We start from the raw sequence: 20,244 nt of genomic DNA on the forward strand, positions 1-20,244 counted from the left end.
CCTGGAATCAGCCACCTCTCCAAGAAACTGGTTCTTTTTAGTGGGAAATAGTATGTGGAAAATACAGTATGAGTATGAGTACTAGTGGAACTCATTGTTACTTGTTTGATCATTTCTAGATTTTTTCCAATGAATACCATAGGTTTTATTTTAATTTTAAAGAAAAATACATCATGGGGGATCTCTGGGTAGCTCAGTGGTTTAGCGCCTGCCTTTGGCCCAGGGCGTGATCCTAGGAGTCCTGGGATCCACTCCCGCGTCGGGCTCCCGGCATGGAGCCTGCTTCTCCCTCCTCCTGTGTCTCTGCCTCTCTCTCTCTCTCTCTCTCTATCATAAATCAATCAATCAATCAGTCAATCTTTAAAAAATTAAAAAGAAAAATACATCATGAATTCATAGTGATTCTAGTTCAGTTTCAGGACTGATTTTTTACTACTTCCGTATGTCTTCTAATCTCCTTTAATCAACAAGATTTTAAAAAGCATTGAAGTTTCTTTTTTGGTAGAGTTTGGTTTTTGTCCATAGGTTATATGCCCCTCGAGAAAGATAATCAAATTATTATACTTTAAAGTCACTTGAAACAGTCTTTTGTGTGGTTATAATACTAATTTGGTATATGTTTCAGTTCACTTATTTTGTTTTCAGTGAAATTAGTTATTGTTACAAATACAGTGTATTCCAATTAGTCTGGTTTCTTTCTCAATTCTTTTTTTTTTTTTTTTTAATTTTTATTTATTTATGATAGTCACAGAGAAAGAGAGAGAGAGGCGGAGACATAGGCAGAGGGAGAAGCAGGCTCCATGCACCAGGAGCCCGATATGGGATTCGATCCCGGGTCTCCAGGATCGCGCCCTGGGCCAAAGGCAGGCGCTAAACCGTTGCGCCACCCAGGGATCCCTCTTTCTCAATTCTTTATAGCCTGTTCGTAACCATTAAATTTTTTTCCTGATCATTTTTCCCATTGCTGTTATTTATGATAAACATTTCTAATTATATCTATTTGTAGTACATATATGCATATTTCCAACTTGCTTTTTAAACTTAACAGAATGAAGGTGCACCTGCATGGCTCAGTTGGTTAAGCATCTAACTCTTGATTTCGGCTCAGGTCCATGCTCTCAGGGTTGTGAGATCGAGAATTGTGTCAGGCTCCGCACTTAATGGGGAGTCTCTTGAGAGTCTCTCCTCTTCCCCTCCCCCTGCTCTCTTGCTCTCTCTCTGAAATAAATAAAATCTTAAAACAATATCATGGAGGTTATTGCATAGCAGAATTAGAGTAGTCCTCATTTATATTTTATTTATTTATTTATTTATTTTTTTAAAATGGGGACATGACCCTTTTTTTTTTTTTAATTTTTATTTATTTATGATAGTCACAGAGAGAGAAAGAGAGGCAGAGACACAGGCAGAGGGAGAAGCAGGCTCCATGCACCAGGAGCCCGATGTGGGATTCGATCCCGGGTCTCCAGGATCACGCCCTGAGCCAAAGGCAGGCGCCAAACCGCTGCGCCACCCAGGGATCCCTCTCATTTTTATTTTTAAAGTGTTACAGTACCCTATAGCATGGATGCACCATAATTTATTGAATCTGTCTCATATTGGTGAATGACAGTTTCTGGTCTCTCACAATGAATAATATTCACATGTTCTTTAATAATTTTGCTAGTATATCTTAGGGATAGATTTCTAAGTGAGATCTTACCTAGTATACGTATTTTTCCTGCTGATTTGAGTTACTGCTTTTATCATCTGTAAAGTCTGTTAAGTCTGTGATTCTATTTATAGGTTTTCAATTATGTTTTAACAGCTTTATTGAGGGGCGCCTGGGTGGCTCAGTGGTTGAGCATATGCCTTTGCCTCAGGGCATGAGCTGGGGTTCTGGGATCAAGTCCTGCATCCGGCACTCCACAGGGAGTCTGCTTCTCCCTCTGCCTGTGTCTCTGTCTCTCTCTGTGTGTCGCTCATGAATAAATAAATAAAATCTTAAAAAAAAAAAACCAGCTTTATTGATGTAATTTACATACTATACAATTTATTCATTTGAAGTGTACGGTTCATTAACCTTTTAGTACATTTACAAATGTATACAGCCATCAGCACAGTTAATTTTAGAATATTTTCATTACCTCAAGAGGATCCCTGTACCCTTTCACTGATACCACTTGATCCCCCCCTATACACACACACACACACACACACACACACACACAGTTCTAAGCAACCACTAATCTACTTTCTATTACTATAGGTTTGTCTATTCTGGACATTTCTTAGTTGTTTAATTATATAACATCTGGCCACTTGTGACTCTTTTTTCACTTAAAATGTTTTCAAGGTTCATTCATGTGGTAGCATGTACCAGTCCTATTTATGACCACATTTTCTTTATCCATCAGTTGAGGAATATGTGGGCTTTTGTACCTTTTAGCTATTGTGAATAATGCTGTAATGAGCATTGGCATACAGGTATCTGTTTGTATCCTGCTTTAATTCCTTTGAATATATACCTAGGAGTGGAATTAACTGTTGGGCACTCAGTGTTTTTTTTAACACCTTTCACTTTAGACCTTCCCTTTTTTCCTGTACTTTATAGATGTTTTTTTCCATGTTCTCTTCTCCAGTGGTAAACTGTTCCTTTTCTGTTCTTGCTAGCCTACTTGTGGGAAGTGGGAATGTTCTCTGCTTTTCTGGTCCAGCTTCAGTCTTCGGAGCCCTTTGTTCCTAAGTCTTGGGGATGAGACTTTATCAGAGATCCTGCCTCTCCTCAACTGTAGACCTCTAAATCACCTGAGCCCAGGATGATTTTCTGCTTCTCTCTCTGAAGTAGAGAACTTTTTTTCTTTTCTCTTTGATCAGCAGCAGTGAGTTTTTACCTGTGTCCTGGAGTGACAGTATTTGTCTTTCAATAGCTTCATGCCTTTGTTCCTTACAAGACAAGGGTATGGGAAAGGAAAGGTTTGTGCCTTTCCTAAAGAGGCAGCTGTTCCCTTCCTCCGAGACCTGTACAACCAAGAGATAATTTTCCAATCATGAGTGTCAAGGTTTGTGAGAAAGCCGGTAAATGGAGGTCTCTCCTTTTGTATCTGTGGCTACTAGGGATTACATACTTTGATGCTAGCCCACATTCAGCTATTAACAATGAGTTAAATAAAGTTGAACTCTTTTTAATTTTTTTTAAAGTTGAACTCTTAACTTGCTTGTATCACAGCTTTATTTTCCTTCTGTCCTCTACCACATGTGTCATATTGCTTATGTCCCATGTCTCCTTGGGAGCATCTATCTTTCCTTAAATTTCAGGCTAGTTGATTATCCTATAACTTTGGGATTTTGATGGATTCAAGAATAGATAACGATTCTATAGATTATTTGGCTTTTTCTTGTTAACAGTGGGAGTGGTATTTTTTTTTCCAGTGTCTTTATCCTGGACAAAAGCTGGGATTCCTCTGTAATTAAAGGTGCTCTTATTTTTAACTTTCATTTAGGAAACATTTCAACATTATAGAAAAGTTGTATGATGGTCAGTGTGAACTTCTTTGTACCCTTCACCTAATTTACCAGTTACTAACATTTTGTCAAATACACTTTATCTTCCTGCATATTTATACATTATTATTATTATTGAACCATTTGAGAATAGGGGGCCCTAACCTCATGACTGTTTACCCCTGGATACTTCAATCTCCTTATTTTTTTTAAAAAAAACTTGGTAATATATGAAGATCTTTATATGTCAGTGATTGTAATTGATATGAAAGAATGCATTGATAGTTTGTATTCATTAAAATTTCTTTCTATCTGTAGGTATCATTAATGGGATTGGAAATTTTAAGTGCCTTTGTGGACAGATTATCAACACGATTTAAGTCCTATGTAGTAATGGGTAAGTTAACTTTATTTAAAAGTCATTGTAGATTTTGATATACTGCCTTTCTTTCTCCTGGTTTTTAATGGAAAGAGTTCTCTGTGAATGCAAAAATGTAATTTTGTACAACCCAGAGACCCACGTAGCATTTTAGTTTGCCTAGACATAAAAGATTTTAAGCCTAAAGAATACTTCCTTTGAAACAAAAAAAAGGCAAAAAACACACAATATACTGTTAATAGATTTTTACTTCATATTTAAAAATGTTTTACTGTAATGTTTACTTTTTTGTAACATTAAAAACTTACACAGCATCACTTTTTTCTTTTTATTTTTTTTTCCTTTTCAAATTTTTATTTAAATACTAGTTAACATACTAATCAACATAGTTGATTAATACAACTAATCAATATTAGTTGTAGGAATAGAATTCAGTGATTGATCATTTACATAGAACACCCAGTGCTCATCATAACAAGAGCCCTCCTTAATTCCCTTCACTCATCTAGCACCCCCCCCCCCCCCGCCCCGCACCTTCTTCCCAACATCAAGCCTTAGTTTTTTCTCTATCATTAAGAGTTTCTTCTGGTTTGTTTCCCTTTTTCTCTTTTTTTCCCCCTTCTCATAAGTTTATCTGTTTTATTTCTTAAATTCCACATATGAGTGAAATTATATAGTATTTGTCTTTCTCTGACTTACTTCATTTAGCATAATACACTCTAGCTCTATCCACATCATTGTAAGATTGGTAAGATTTCATTCTTTTTGATGGCTGAGTAATATTCCATTGTGTATATATACCACATCTTTATCCATTCATCAGTTGATGGACATTTGGGCTCTTGCTATGGTTTGGCTATTGTAATAATGCTGCTATAAAAATTGGGGTGCATGTACCCTTTCGAATCTGTATTTTTCTGTCCTTTGGGTAAATGCCTAGTAGTGTAATTGCTAGATCATAGAGTATTTCTGTTTCTAACTTTGAGGAATCTTCATACTTTTTTTCCAAAGTGGCCACACCAGTTTGCATTCCTTTAGCACCACTTTTTAGACTGTGTGTGGTAAAGGACCACCAGTTCTTTTTTTGCTAGTCTGTTGCAGATGATAGTTTGTAAAATATAATAAAAATAAATTACAGCAAAGTGAAAGGAAAAAATATAAGGCCCAATTTTTTATCATTAGATCCAATAAAAAAATTGTTTTGGTCAGATTGTTTTTTAAAATTTTACTTTATAACACTCTCATTTCTTTCTTTTCTTTTTTTTTTTTTACCATAAATAATTTATAGGCTGGTCCTGGGCTGCCAGCCATATTTAGAGGTACACTTAACAGTAGTGTTTTTGCAGTACAGTACATTAAAAACTAGTGTACTAGTACAATGCTTTTCTTTGTGTAGTGGTTAGGATTACAGCATTGGCTTTGACCTATTTTCTAAACCTGAGTGACCTTCATGTATCTTTTAGAGTGCTTTGATGAATAGATTTGGTTCCTATTTAAGGGAAACCTCAGATGTATGTGATTTTCTTTTATTGATTAAGTTAATGCTTAAGAATGCCTCACACTTATTTTCAAATTATCTTTGGTTAGCTTTTTTTTCATGTTTGGTATGTCCCCAAATTCTGCTGATTGCATTTATTTATTTATTTATTTATTTATTTATTTATTTATTTATTTATTTTTATTCTTAAAAATTTCTTTTATTTTTATTGTGTATCCTTTTAGCAGAAGCATCTTAGTGAGTTTTCCTTTATTATTCTCTTTTTATTTATTTTTATTTTATTTTATTTTATTTTATTTTATTTTATTTTATTTTATTTTTATGATTCTCTTTTTAATCAATACCTGGTTCCAATTCATTCTTTGTATGAATATCTTCTGGAAAGGTGGTTTTTTTACTCTATCAGTCTTCTGCTTAAAATCCTATGATGTTAGAAACTACACTCTGCAAACGTGTTTTACTTATGTATTTTCTTAAAATTTTTTGAATGATTGCTTATAATTAGAATGTTTTACATAAAAATTCATGTTTATGACTTGTCTTGAACAATTGGTCAATATGGCAACCCTGATTTTCCACTCCCACAGGTACTTATTGGGTGGAGTTTTGCAATAGCTTCCCTTTGAATGGGTCATGAGCTTTCTGATTCATAAGTCCCTCCCATCTTCTCTTGTGTCCTCATAACTGAGAATACTGCAAGCTTGGAATACTGCCATTTTTAGAGCTAATTCATTTTTGGCATTTTCTGTATGTCCCTGACTATTGGCATTTATGTTTGTGACCCTTGCCCTGTAGTATTTCCCTAATATTAGTTGTGACAGATAGTATTTTAGACTTGACAGTAATTCTAGGTATTATGTATCTTGCTTAATTTTTGAACACAAGGAGGGCCGGATGGGGGTTGATGCACCGACTGCTTGTAATGAGGCGGTAGGAGTATTGGGACGAGAATCCTAGTTTGTTGCCTCCTAGGACTGTCCTCTTTTCAGAACTTTTTTGCTGTCCTTTGGTGTTCTAGTTTTCTCACCATGTTTGTCCCCTCTGCATCATAGTAGCCTTATTCATCAGTGATCTTTAGCAAATACTCTTCTCCACTTTAGCTAATCAGAAACTTGCTTGCTTTTGTTAGTTCTGGCTTAATTTGTTCATGCTGTTGTTTCTTCTTGAAATCCTCTCCTCTTGGGTTATCTGGGTGGTATAGTCGGGTAAGTGTCCGACTCTTGGTTTCATCTTGGTTTCGGCTTGGGATCTCAGGACCCTGAGATCAAGCCCCAAATCAGGTTCTGCATGGAGTCTGCTTGGGACACTCTGCCCCTCCCCTCTTTCTCTCTCTCAAATATGTAAATAAATGTAAAAAAAAAATCTCCTTTTTTCTATCGTTCTTTCTCTTTAAAAGATTTACTTCAAATTTCAGTATCTGGGAGCTTTTCAGATTAACCTCACCCTACATTGAATTTTTCTTTACACCATAATTCTTATACCCTTAAATACTTAATAAATTACGTTAAGTTGCTCTTGTTGGTAGGTATTTCCTGTGTGTTCTCTTATAGGCTTATATGTGTAGTTTTTTTGTCTTCTGATCTCTTACTCTTATATGATTACTTCTGTGCATTAATGTCAGCCAACATCATTTTCACTTTGAACCCTAGGTGTTCATTATTTTTCTTGGTGAAACTTGGATTTGTTATCAGTTGAGAGTCAGTGTGGTATAATAGGAACGTTTCAGCACTAGTTTTCTACTATATATTGCCTACTTGTTATCCTCTCACATATATGAGAGATTATCCTTTTACTATTTCTAATTTATATGATAGTTCCATAAGTAGGCAGTATATCTGTGTACTCTTAAGGAAGTACAGTACTAGGGTTGACTTTCTTGTTTTACTCTGTCTTAGAACTTAGCCAGACCACTTTAGAAGCCTTTCTGTAAAAGGAAGGAATTGAAATAAATTATGTGCAGAAGGTTTTTGTTTTTGTTTTTAAATAATATATATATGTATGATATACATATATATATATGTATATATATGTAACTTGATGTGCATGACATTTTCTTTTGATGCGCTTAGGTCATCATAGATATATTTACCTTTTTACATTAAAAGTGAAGAGATGTTTTAGAAAAATTGAGATTCAATTTCAGTTGTAGATGAAGTGCCATAAAGAATATGGGCTCTTTTGATGTAGTTCTTCAATATAAAATATTCAAATTTTCTTTGTGACCACATGTACTGTGCAAAAATAAGCTTTTGAAACAAAAAAAATATGCACAATTTACATTTAACACTGATCACCAACCCTGGTTTTATGATAACTGAATTCAGTAAAGGATCTCATATTTTATAAATTTTAAGCAGATACTTTTAATCGAAAATGGAATTACAGAAAGAATATTAGAATAGTTGGACTACCTGGTTATCAGTTTTGCATCTTGTAAAATGGTATGCATCTCATGTACTGAGAGAATAAAATATACCAGCTGTTCTTTACCTTCTTTGGTGTTTCCTGTTCAAATTGCAGTCTGATCTATTCATCTGTTTAACAAGTTTTTACCATCTATAGGGTAAAAAGGTCTGTTTTGGATTCCTATAATTATCTTTTGAATATTCATCATGTTGAATGGTAAAATTCAGTGGTCATTATATTATATACAGATCTTTAGGACTTAAACTGTTGACTCTTCCAAATGCTTATGGGCTTAGCATAAGTCTTTTTTACCAGTTTTACTTCATCTTCTCACTAGCCATGTGAGGTATAGGCCTGTATCTGTCCTTATCTTATGGACAAGGAAAGTTTGAAATGCAGAGAAATTTACTGTTTTGCATAATTAATAACTGGTAGAGCTAGGAATAAAATCTTACTCTGCATTAAAAAGGAATTCTAATGCAAAAAATTCACGGATTTTTTAAATAACTAATAAAAAGTTTATGTAGTGTGAAACTGTTTTTGTTGTTTATTTTTTATAAAATTTAAGTTTTTCATATTGAAGTGAGCCCTTGTTTGGGCCAACATTTAAATTTTCTATTTGGAGTTAAATTCCTCCTCTCAAGAATGAAGTGGCTATTTTTTTTTCATACTACTGTTGTGTGATTATTAAAAACATACACAAGAGAACACCTCAGTTACAAGTAAATAGAAATAGTTATGACTGGGACCTAATTGTGTGGATTATTTAAATCCTGGTTTCAGCTTGCTATATGTGTGATTTTGGGCAAAGCATTTAATCCCTTTGGGTCTTCTCTATCAAATGGGCCTAGTCTATTTCATAGAATTGTTATGAAGATGACATGAGATAATTCCAAGCTTAGTACATAATAGTATTTTAACATTATTAAGTGTTTATTACTATCGTCTGCCTCTCAGAAGCTATCAGAACCAGAGTCCCACAATAGCCAATCCTACAGATGTCAATGATTTTCTCTGATGTTAATAATACATCTAAGCAAGATGAGAAGTGTTTATATTAATCCAACTGACAGGTACTTCAGTTGCTTCATGATTAGGCTTATGATTTTGTAACAAGGACTCTTTCTTACACAGTCATTTCATTGATTAAACTTAGGTTTTTGGATATCATTCCATCTGGTATAGTGGGCTTCTCACTCTAGTTGAATTTCCTTCCAAAAATAATTAATTTCTTTTTTCCTTAAGTGTTGTTGTTTATTATTATTACATTAGTCTTGTTGTTGTATTGTAGACGTTATATTGTAGAACATATTTGCATCAAATTATATATACATTTAATTATAATTGTTTATAAATAAATGAGAGAAAATCCCTTTCTCTCTCATTTCTTCTTCCCTTTTTTAAAAGAGGCCTCAGCCTTCATTGCCTCAGGGAAAGGAAGGCCATAGCTATCTGTCAAAAGAGAAACTAAAGTTAATTTCTTTGCCTTTGAATGTGCAGGATGATGGTAGGGATGATGGAGGTGGTAGGTGACACACAGAGAGAGCACTTACTCAGTGCCCTTCACTCTAAGTTGTTTAAATTTATTCTCTTTTAAATTTTCAGTCATCTTCTGAGGTGAGTACTGCTACAAACATTTATGGGTTGAGGATGTAAAGACAAAAGCTGATCAGATATTGTTGCCATGTGCCTTTTAACACCACACAAGGAGCAATGGTAATTTAAGGGATTGCAGAAAGACAATTTTGACTGTGAGGTATTTTTGCCCTGTGAGTGGACTTTAGAACCTGTTACCCTCTAAGTTCTAGCTATTCCCTCCCTTTCCCTTCATGCTGCCTCTCAATAGATGTGATTTCTTTTTGGTGCTTTATTGATATGTAGTTTCAGAAACCTTTTTTGTGAAAACTCTTCAAGAATGGACACTCACCTGCCTTTCCCACCTCCTTTCATGAAATGGTGCCACAGTCTTAGACGTAGAAAAACCTCTATCCCAGGGGCCGAGGCTTTTATTTTTGTCAGTTGAGTAATATGTCATACATACATAAGAGTGTATATCAAACATGTAATTGTAAACTAACACCTGCTTGTGCCCAGCCCAGGCAACTAGAACTCTGTCATCTTAGATACTGCCTCTGCATTCCTGATGACACCTCCCTCCCTCTACCAGAGATAACCACTGACATGTCCTTTTAGATAACCATTCCCTTGCTGGTGTGTAGAGCTTGACTAGCTATACACATCTCTAAATAGGATAATATTTAGTCTTGCCTGTTTTTTGAACATTTATCATAAGTGGATATCATGTAGTATATGTGCTTTTGAAACTTCCTTCTCCTTTACTTTTGATTAGACTTACAAGTAAAATAATTTGCTTACCCCTTAACTTTCCATTTATGGAAACAAGGTGTTTATAATTTTGTAAAATATAGCTTATAATGGAGGTAAATTATAAATATTTACTCTTTTTTTCTGCCTTTTTCTAGTTATTGTAGCTTTAATAGACAGAATGGGAGATGCCAAAGACAAAGTTCGAGATGAAGCTCAGACTCTGATATTGAAGTTAATGGATCAAGTAGCACCACCTATGGTAGGCCTTCATTTTCAAATTTAGATTTTGCTAATCAATGATGAGATATAAGTAAAGACAGCTGGTAATCACAGCAAGTCATTGAAGCTCCAAGGGACATGAAAACTGAAATTTTAAACGGTGAATTGTTGTTAATTGTTAAAGGATTTAAAATTTAAGATAAAATGTCAATATTTAACTTTTTGGGTTTTTTTTGCTTTTCTTTTTCCTATTTTCTACTCTTTGACATCTTTTACAAAGCTAACTCAGAGATTCTCTTGGACGCTATGGTGATTATATTATTCTTCAGGATTTTCTATTTTTCCTACCTACAGATAATATAGTATTTAGAGAGAAAGCTCATTTTGAGAGCTACTGAATGCTATATTTAATTTGTGCAACTTTTACAGCAACAAGAAGAAATTTATTTTTATTTGAACAAGTGGTTGCTAATTGTATAAGGCATATATTCTATGACACTGACTTGTGTTTTATGAATATAGTAGGAAAAATTAGCCCTTATGGAGATATTTTGAAAGGAGAGCAAAAGGGGCCCCTGGGTGACTCAGTCAATTAAGCATCTAACTCTTGATCTCAGGGTTGTGAGTTTAAGCTCTGTGCTGGGGTAGGTGCAGAGCCTACTTAAAATAAAAAAAAAAAGGTGCGACAATAAATTGACACGTAAACAAAGATTTAAAGAGTATCTCATGTTAAGTAGAAAAAAATCAGAATTTACAGTATATACAGTGATATTATGGTCATTACCTAAAATACAGTTTTAAAATTATAATACATACTACATATGCTTTGAAAAAATTCAGAGTATTAAATTGTAAAAATAAACTGTTTGCCCAGATATTTTATATCTTGAAAGAAGTTCTTGTTAATAGTTTGGTGGGTATCCTATAACACTTGTTTGATGGTTAAATTGTAACTCATTTTTTGATATGCTATTATAAACAGTTCCATAGGAACATCCTTATACATGTGTCTTTGGACATAAATATAAGTATTTATATAGAATAGTGTTCCAGAGATGTTGTTCCTGCATCAGGTTATTCACATTTAAGATTTACTGAGTAAACTTCCAAGTTACCTTCCAGAATATTTGGCAGAAAAAGAAATATTAGTAGAACTGAATAAAGAGTCCAGGAAGAGGTATGTGTGTGTGTGCACATGAATTTAATAAATGCTAAGGATGATGTTTCTATATGTGGAGAAAGGATTGATTGAGACAATTGGCTATGTGTTTAGAAGAATAAAGTTGGATTCCTTCCTGCCCCAAGTTCTTATAATTACTGTGAATTATCTGTATAGATATGTATACTTTTTATGAAAGAGAATTATAGTAGGGAGCAATAAGATGACTTTTACCAAATAATGTTTTTGTACTTGGTTAACAGGCTAAAGCAAGAAAAGCGTGAATTATAAAATGTTGAAAAAGCCTGTTCCATGTGACAGTGTGGAGTAGTTGCTAGGCAACATTGGACCTTTCAAATACTTCCTGGACTACTGGGCTTATAATGGTAGCATTGTTGTTGGGAGGTTTCTAAAGCTTAGAAAGAATTCTATGTCCATGGAAATTCTAAGGTTTTTAGAATTGGACATGGTTTTTCTGAGAATAATTGATTCTAAAGTGAACGATAACTAAATAAAAACTAAAAATGTGATTAAGACACTTGAATGAGAGCAACATTAGTATAAATTTGGCTTAGAAAAGCTTATAGAGAAATAAAGTCTGATGGGAAAATTCAGTTATCATTAAGGTTGGTGATAAGGTTGGGAATTAAAGTTATAACACGAGTAATTTAATTTTGTGTTATATATTTCTTTTCTTTGGAATAGTACATTTGGGAACAGTTGGCTTCTGGTTTTAAGCACAAGAATTTTCGATCTCGAGAAGGCGTGTGTCTGTGTCTTATTGAAACCTTAAACATGTAAGTTTTATGATTATTGAAAATAGCCATCTTGTTTTTCATTTTTCTGAAAGGGAAAAGCAATACTCATTTCGTAAAGCTTGAAGAAAACTATGGAAATAACGTTTTGAGTAGTTATGAATTGATCTCTGGTATGAGAGTTTTTATTTGATTTGATGTCTTTAGCTGTTAATTTTTTATGTGTATATTAATTTTAAATTACTAGTGATAAATGTTTCTTTTTCTTGAGTAAGTTGATAATTTCTACCCAAAATAGATGGTCATATAAGATACATTGACATAACTTAGGATATACTTCTATTCTGGGCCCAGTTTGGAATTGTTTTTAGTTAACTCAGTGGTATTTCAGATATTGTAGCCATTTCCCCCAACCCATGTTTTCTAGACCACTGTGGGTAGACTGTTCTAAAAATCATAGACTGAACAAGACTCTTCCAGATAACTAGCCAGTGAATCAGGTAGCAGTAAGCAGAGCTCTGACAGCATAGAGCCACAGAGCTCAGAATTCCAGTCTGAAGAAGTTGTAAACTAGTGCTTTTTTTCTCTTTCTGGATTTTTTGGTCAAGTTCTATGCAACAAGATAGGTGATATATAGTAGCTTTCAACTTTTCCTGTAGTGTTACTTCCTTTTTTCTAACTATACCTTCATTTATTTTCTTTTACTCCTCTATGATCCTTTCTGCCATCTAGAGCTTGTAAGTGCATTCAGTTCTGCACAATTTTCATGGTTTTTGGCTCTCCTGTCATTTGCTTTCAACCCATGACCTCATCAAAATATTAATAAGCATAAAGGTTTTATTGGAATGCAAATTTATTTGAGACCCAGTGTCTAAAAAAATCACTCTTAAAGCAAAAGCTCCAATTTTCATGAGTAATCATAGGTTGCTAGGTTCAAGAGTGTCATTGGTTGAACATTTTGTTCTGTTGGATCATGTGTTGACAGTTTTCATTGTCAGTCATGATTTTTCAAGTTTGCATATGTCACATTGTTTAGAATTAGTTTTTGCTTGTGTCTCATGTCCTTCATGTTTTAGTGATGTGTACCCATGCTTTCCACCATATTTGTCTTATTGATACAGACAAGAAGAAAGTATAAGGATATTTTGTTTACTGTTTGATTAAAACCAAATTCTCTTTTATTTCTGTTTCAAATTACATTTAGTTTTGGGACTCAGCCACTAGCCCTCAGCAAGTTGGTACCACATTTGTGTATCCTATTTGAAGATTCCAACAGTAAGGTAAAATTTTACTTACATTCAAGCCTTGACTAATTTTTTTGGCTACCTCTTCTTTTCTAGTGCCCTTATTACTTCATTTAAAAAAAAGGAGGGTGGAGGGAGGGGGGGTAGTGAAGTCAAGATTTCACCTCATTTTTTTCTTTTAAAATCCACCAAAGTTACTCTCTAAGAACACTTTCATATTCCCATGAGTTGCCTAAGTTTGTCACTCGTTTGGCTAATATTAAGGAACTAAAAGGATAGTTTTTGGGTTTGTAAGATTGAATGACAAAGAGCCTGGATTCCTTTCTATAGTCTTCCTACATGTTAATTGTGAGGACAGATTGTCAGCCTACATTCCTGAATGTAGTGCATAACAACTACTTTTTGCAATAGTCATAACCCTAATTAACAGAGGGTATTTGTACCAGTGGTGTATTACTTGTTAGAAATTTCTTTACCTGAGCCATGTATGCTATAGGCATAATACAGGGGTGTATTCTAGGTCTTGTCCATCCTGTTGAAGTTGAATCTTGACTATAACCTTTTTCGCATAACTTGGGCATTTGGAATAACCCTGGATAGTTTTCCTTACTATTAGGCCCTAGCTCTGCCTCTGGAGTTTGAAGAGAGTTCTACTATCTCTTTATCTGCTCTTTGACAATGAGCTGTGCAAGGAAACTAGAGCTGTCTTCCAAATTCTTGTCTTGAGTCCACATTTTTTTTTAAATTGTGGTAAAATATACACAACATAAAATTTACCATTCCAGTCATATTTTTAGTGTACAATTCATTTACATTAAGTACATTCACACTGTTGTACAACCATCACCACCGTCCATCTCCAGAACTTTTTCATCTTCCCAGCCTCCATACCCATTAAACAATAACTCTCCAATCTTCCCAACTCCCAGCTCCTGGCCACCACATTTTATTTTCTTTCTATATGATTGTACTACTCTAGGTACTTCATGAAAGTGGAACCATACAATTTGTCCTTTTGTATCTGGCATATTTAACATAGCATAATATCTTCAAGGTTTGTCTGTGTTATAGCACATGTTAGAATTTCCTCCCTTTTTAAGGCTGAATAATATTCCATTGTATGTGTGTATACCACATTTTGTTCATACATTCATCCATAGGTGGAGATTTGGGTTTGTTTCACCTTTTGGCTATTGTGAATAATGATGCTGTGAACACTGGTGTTGAGTTCAGACCATATTCTTGAAGGGCAGTTTTATTTCAGGAAAGTATATTAACCACAATAATGATTTGTATTCATACAGTTATTGGCAATTCTTTAAGCAGTCTTAATACAAATAGAAGATTTTTAAAAAGCCACATTGGTAACTTTTATGTATGTGTTTCTTAGATTTTTACAAAGTTTCCCTAGAGTTTTCATAGCAAGTCCTCTTCATTTTTGTTAATGACCTGCCAGAATCTCTCAGGGGTTTTAGAGACATTAAAACCAACTGAGAACTTCAAGTTATAATGATGCCTTGAGGTGAAGTATTTGATTATGTCTCATCTAAGTTTAAGCTCTGAATTCTTTGGCAGGTGAGAGATGCTGCAGTATTGGCTATGGTGGAAATCTATAGACATGTGGGAGAGAGAGTGAGGGTGGATCTTTATAAGAGAGGAATTCCTCCTGCTAGGTAAGTCATGCTAAATTTGTTTTTCTTTGATGCTGATTTTAAAAGTTTTAATTTCATATGTTTATTTTCAATAGGTTCAATTTTCTGAAATGTTTTAAAATTCACAGAATACAAAAAGATATATAGGTTATCACTGTTTAAAAAGTTCTTTATATCCTGTAATTTTTTTGGACATTGTTTGGTTATTTACTCATACATTATTTAATATTTAATTAAATACCATCCAGTAAACTGTCTTTTGATACCAGGCACTAATAATTATTTGAAAGATGCTTGAGCAAGAATTTGGTAAAAATATTAATCTATTCATTAAGTAAATATTTTTTGAGTGCCTCTTGTTGAAAGGTATCACACAAACTGGATGACAGAAAGCTGTATAAGAATTAGTCACTAGTCTTAAAACCTAGTCAAATAAGGGATCCGTGGGTGGCGCAGCGGTTTAGCGCCTGCCTTTGGCCCAGGGCGCGATCCTGGAGACCCAGGATCGAATCTCACATCGGGCTCCCGGTGCATGGAGCCTGCTTCTCCCTCTGCCTGTGTCTCTGCCTCTCTCTCTCTGTGCGTGTGTGACTATCATAAATAAATAAAAATTAAAAAAAAAAAAACCTAGTCAAATAAAAAGAAAATTTACAATATCTGAGTACAATAGCTTTGGTCAGATCAGTAAAAATCCTATTGATGAGCTTCTCATATATCAGAACATTTTTTTCCAAAGATACTTTTTTTTCTTTAGTACTTCTCAGAGTTACTATTTTTATTAAATATTATTCCAATTAAATTTTTTGTAATCAAATTTTAGTTCCTGTTTTAAAGGGGGCTTGAAAAGATTTTTTAAAACTTTTCATTATGGAGAATTTCAAACATCTACTGAAGTAGACAATAGTATAATGAACTTTCATGTGCCCGTTAACCAGCTTCAATAATTAACAACTAGTGGCCAGTTTTGTATGTTATAGTCTTACCAACTTATTCCTATCCTGTATTATTTTGAAGCAAATCCCTATTCATAATATTTCATCTGTAATTCAGTACATTTCTAAATGAAAAAAAGTTTTTTTTTAAATCGCAACTATAATACTATCATCACAACTTAAATCTTTTCGCAAATCTGTAAATCCAATATCCAGTCAGCATTCAAACTTCCAGTTGTTTCATAAACGTCATAAGTTTGTGTATATATTTTTAGGTTTGGTCGAATCAGGATCCAAATACAGTCCAACAATTAGTTGATATGTTCTTACAAGTCTTTTTGAATCTTTATATACCTCCAATGCTTTTTTTTCTTGTGTTTATTTGTTGAATAAGCCAGGTAGTTTATCTTGTAAAGTTTCCCATATTCTGAATATTGCTAATTCTTTTTCTGTGATATGATTTAACATATCCTTCTGTCTTTATATCCTATAAATTGGTAGTTGGATCTGGAGGCTTGATTAGATTTTTGGTAGTAGGGGGCAGGGTGTCAGGAGATGCAAGGCTACTTCAGAGGTGGTAGTATGTTCTGTTATAACTCATTATACCTGGCTGTCTCTCTTACCATGTAGTATTTTCCAATACCAATTATTTTTCAGTAATTGTCCATTAAATATGCATTTTGTTTACTTATTCATTCATTTTCTACTTCCGGGGCTAACAATTTCATTTGAGTAAATCCTACATCATCTTATATGAATGAAAGAAATGATGTTAGCATAATGTATTTATGTGTAAGAGTGTGTATATGTACATATATATTATATATTTTAAATGTTCTACTGAAATTATTTTTATTAAATAATTTTATAATTTTATGCAAGTATTAAATCCATACAGAAAAGTATGTAAATCATAAGTATGCAGCTGTGTAAATTTATCACAAAGTGAATACTCCCATGTGTCTACCACATAGGTAGCAAAGTTGAACATTAAAATCACCCACAAGCCTCCCTAAATCTTTCTTAATTCTTGAATTTTTAAATTTTATGTAAGTGGAATCATATAGTATGTATTCTTTTGTGTCTGGTCTCTTTCAGTTAACATTATTATTATATTTTAAAGATTTATTTACTTATTTGAGAGACAGAGCAGGGGGAGAGACAGAGGGAGATGATCCTCAAGCAGTACCACCCCTCCCCCCACCCCCTTGTTGAGCATGGAGCCCACCTCACCATAGGGCTCAATCCCATGACCCTGAGATCATGACCTGAGCCGAAACTGAGAGTTAGTTGCTCAACCAGTCGAGCCACCTGGGTGCCCCTTGTTGTTGTTGTTGTTGTTGTTGTTGTTTTAAGTCATTTAGGTTGTTGGATTTTGCCATTTAGCTTTCCATTTTATGAATAAGTCCTACTTTATGAATCCATATTAATGATGGACTTGTGAGTTATTTTCAGTTTGTTGCTTTTTTTTTTTTGAATAATGCAATTAAAAAATATTATGTTGGCGCACCCGGGTGGTTCAGTCTTTTGAGTGTCTGCCTTTGGCTCAGGTCGTGACCCCAAGTTCCTGGGATCAAGCCCTACATCCGGCTTCCTGCTCAGCGGCGGGGCGGGGGGGGGGGGGGGGGGGGGGGGGGGGGAGAGGGGGTGAGGCGGGGGTGGCTGGCTGCTTCTCCTCTTCCCTCTGCCCCTTTTCCAGACTCAATTTCTTTCTCTCTTTCAAATAAATAAATGAAACCTTAATAAAGAAATAAGTAAATAAATAACACTCTTGTACCTGTCTTTTTGTGTACCTATATATTCGTCTCCTGGAATGTATCTAAGGGTGGAATTGCTGGGCCATATGGTATGCTTACCTATAATTGATATTGACAAACAGTTTTCCAGAGTGATTGTATGCACTGATATTTTCACTGGCCCTGTTTGCAAGTTCCTATTATTCTGCATTTTCATTGACATTTAGTATTTAGTCTTAACTCACTAATTTTAAGTTTCTGGTACATGTGTTATCATTATAGGGGTAATCTATATTTTTCTGATTACTAATAAGGAAGAGAACCATTTTGTGTATTTATCAGCCATTTGGGTATGTTCTTTTAAAGTGTCTTTTCAGATCTCCTGCCTATTTTTAAAAATTGGGTGGTCTGTCATTTAAAAATTGATTAGTGGGACTTTCTAAAATACATTCTAGATACAAGTCATTGCTAGCTATGCATATGTTTCAGATATCTTCTCCCTTTGTGACTTGCCTTTTTATTTTCTTGATGATGTCTTTTAATGTACATAAGTTTTTAATTTTGATGTAGTTTCCAGTCATTTCCTTTATGATTAGAAATTTCTGTGCCCAGTTTAAAAAATCTTTGTGACATTCTCTGGGTAACTGTCCTGAAGTTTTTTTTTTTTTTTTTTTTTTTTGTCTTGAAGTTTTATTCACATTTTGATTTATAGTCCATGTGATATTTTCTTTCAAAATGGTGTGAGATAGGGGTTCAGACACATTTTTTTAAAAGATTTTATTTATTTATTCATGAGAGACAGAGAGAGGCACAGACACAGGCAGAGGGAGAAGCAGGCTCCACACAGAGAGCCTGACGTGGGCCTTGATCCTGGGTCTCCAGGATCACACCCTGGGCTGAATGCTGCGCTAAACTGCTGAGCCACCTGGGCTGCCTTAGACACATTTTTTTTTTTGTTTTTCTTATGAGTAGCTATTTGACCAGCATCCCTTATTGAAAACCTCTTTCTTCAGTGTTTCTTTTATTATAAATTAAGTGTCCATATATGTATTTAGGATTTTTCCACCTATGCTCAAAATAAGATTAGCCTATAATATTCCTTTCTTCTTAAGTTATGTTTTATAAATACTTTTAGTTGTTAGGGGAAACTCCTTAACTGATTTCCCCCCCATCAGAATCAGTCTCCTAGGAACTTTATCATACATGGATAGCCTACACTTTTAATGTTCTTACTGAAATAAGCCAATGATTTATTAACCCTGTCCCTTCTTATTTATGGTTTCTCTGACCACTAAGTGGTGAGTCAGTTGGCAGATAAGGATTCTGAGACCAGAGCAGTGACGGGTAGTTGGTCAGAAGCTGAGGCTTTCTGACTCCCAGGCTACAGTTCTTTTCCTCCATGCTCTGGTTCTGTTCTTCTCCATGAGGCTTCTCTACCAGATAGTAGGGAACGAGAGGGTACAGGGTGTGATAGCTTTGCTTATTCAAGCATACAAGTGTTTTCCATCCTTTTAGCATGTGACTTCATTATTTTGTAGGTAGTATTTTGAGTCTAAAACTTTTATAAGGTAAAATATGAATGAATTTTGGTTTACCCATTTCTTTTTTTTTTTTTAATTTTTATTTATTTATGATAGTCACAGAGAGAGAGAGAGAGGCAGAGACACAGGCAGAGGGAGAAGCAGGCTCCATGCACTGGGAGCCCGATGTGGGATTCGATCCCGGGTCTCCAGGATCGTGCCCTAGGCCGAAGGCAGGCGCCAAACCGCTGCGCCACCTAGGGATCCCTTACCCATTTCTTTAGATGATTGTTGCACTGTTTCCCTTTTTCCCTAACATTTATTCTCATAGCTTTATACGGGATATTGCATTTATTTGAAAACTATAATCTTTTATCATATAGTGGTTATGTTCTCACTTTAATTTTCTGAAAAGTATTTCTGCCTATTAAATGCGCTCCCTTGGTGATTTCCAAATTTCCTATTGGATATAGCCCTTTAGGGTAGAATTTCTGATTTTGTCCACCCTTATTTATATCAAGAACATTCTTTATTAAAATAGCTGAACTTAAGTATTATTTATAAAGCCATTGAGTCAAATAGTTTTAAAGTAATAATTAAGCATTTTTTTCCCTGGGGTACCTGGTAGCTCAGTTAAGGACCTGTATGTTTTATTTGCCCACTTCACTCAGTTCCTTACCAGTTCTCTTCTCTCAGAGCTTTCTTTCCTCAGTTTCTTACTGTCATTTTGCTACTCTAATTCTTAATTTCATGCTTCTTAACATCTTGTTCTGCCATTTTCCCCAGAGAGCTTTCCTGGATCCTCTCCTTTCTGTTTCTGGCCTGTGTGATCTTTCTTCATTCTGAGGTCCCACCTTCCAGTTCCAGTGTTCCTTCTCCCATTTCATCTTGTCCAGTCTTGTCCTGGGCAACTTGTCTGGTGTCTGCTCAACT

At 34.6% G+C, this 20,244-nt stretch overlaps 1 protein-coding gene across 31 annotated transcripts in view; it reads left to right on the forward strand.

Annotated features, from left to right (window-relative positions):
• Positions 1-20,244, forward strand: part of CLASP2 (cytoplasmic linker associated protein 2) — a 178,053-nt gene that overhangs the window by 11,348 nt on the left and 146,461 nt on the right. For 30 of the 31 annotated variants that reach the window (XM_049099765.1, XM_025461432.3, XM_035704957.2 and 27 more), the window contains exons 2-6: positions 3,802-3,880; positions 10,250-10,353; positions 12,178-12,269; positions 13,432-13,507; positions 15,047-15,144. In XM_049099765.1, coding sequence (XP_048955722.1) covers positions 3,802-3,880; positions 10,250-10,353; positions 12,178-12,269; positions 13,432-13,507; positions 15,047-15,144 — 449 coding nt within the window. Of the gene's footprint in view, positions 1-3,801; positions 3,881-10,249; positions 10,354-12,076; positions 12,099-12,177; positions 12,270-13,431; positions 13,508-15,046; positions 15,145-20,244 lie in introns of those variants that run through there. The other variant, XM_049099792.1, reaches the window with a different exon arrangement.

This window comes from Canis lupus, chromosome 23 (genome assembly GCF_003254725.2).
Source record: "Canis lupus dingo isolate Sandy chromosome 23, ASM325472v2, whole genome shotgun sequence".
In the NCBI taxonomy this organism is placed as follows: domain Eukaryota; kingdom Metazoa; phylum Chordata; class Mammalia; order Carnivora; family Canidae; genus Canis; species Canis lupus.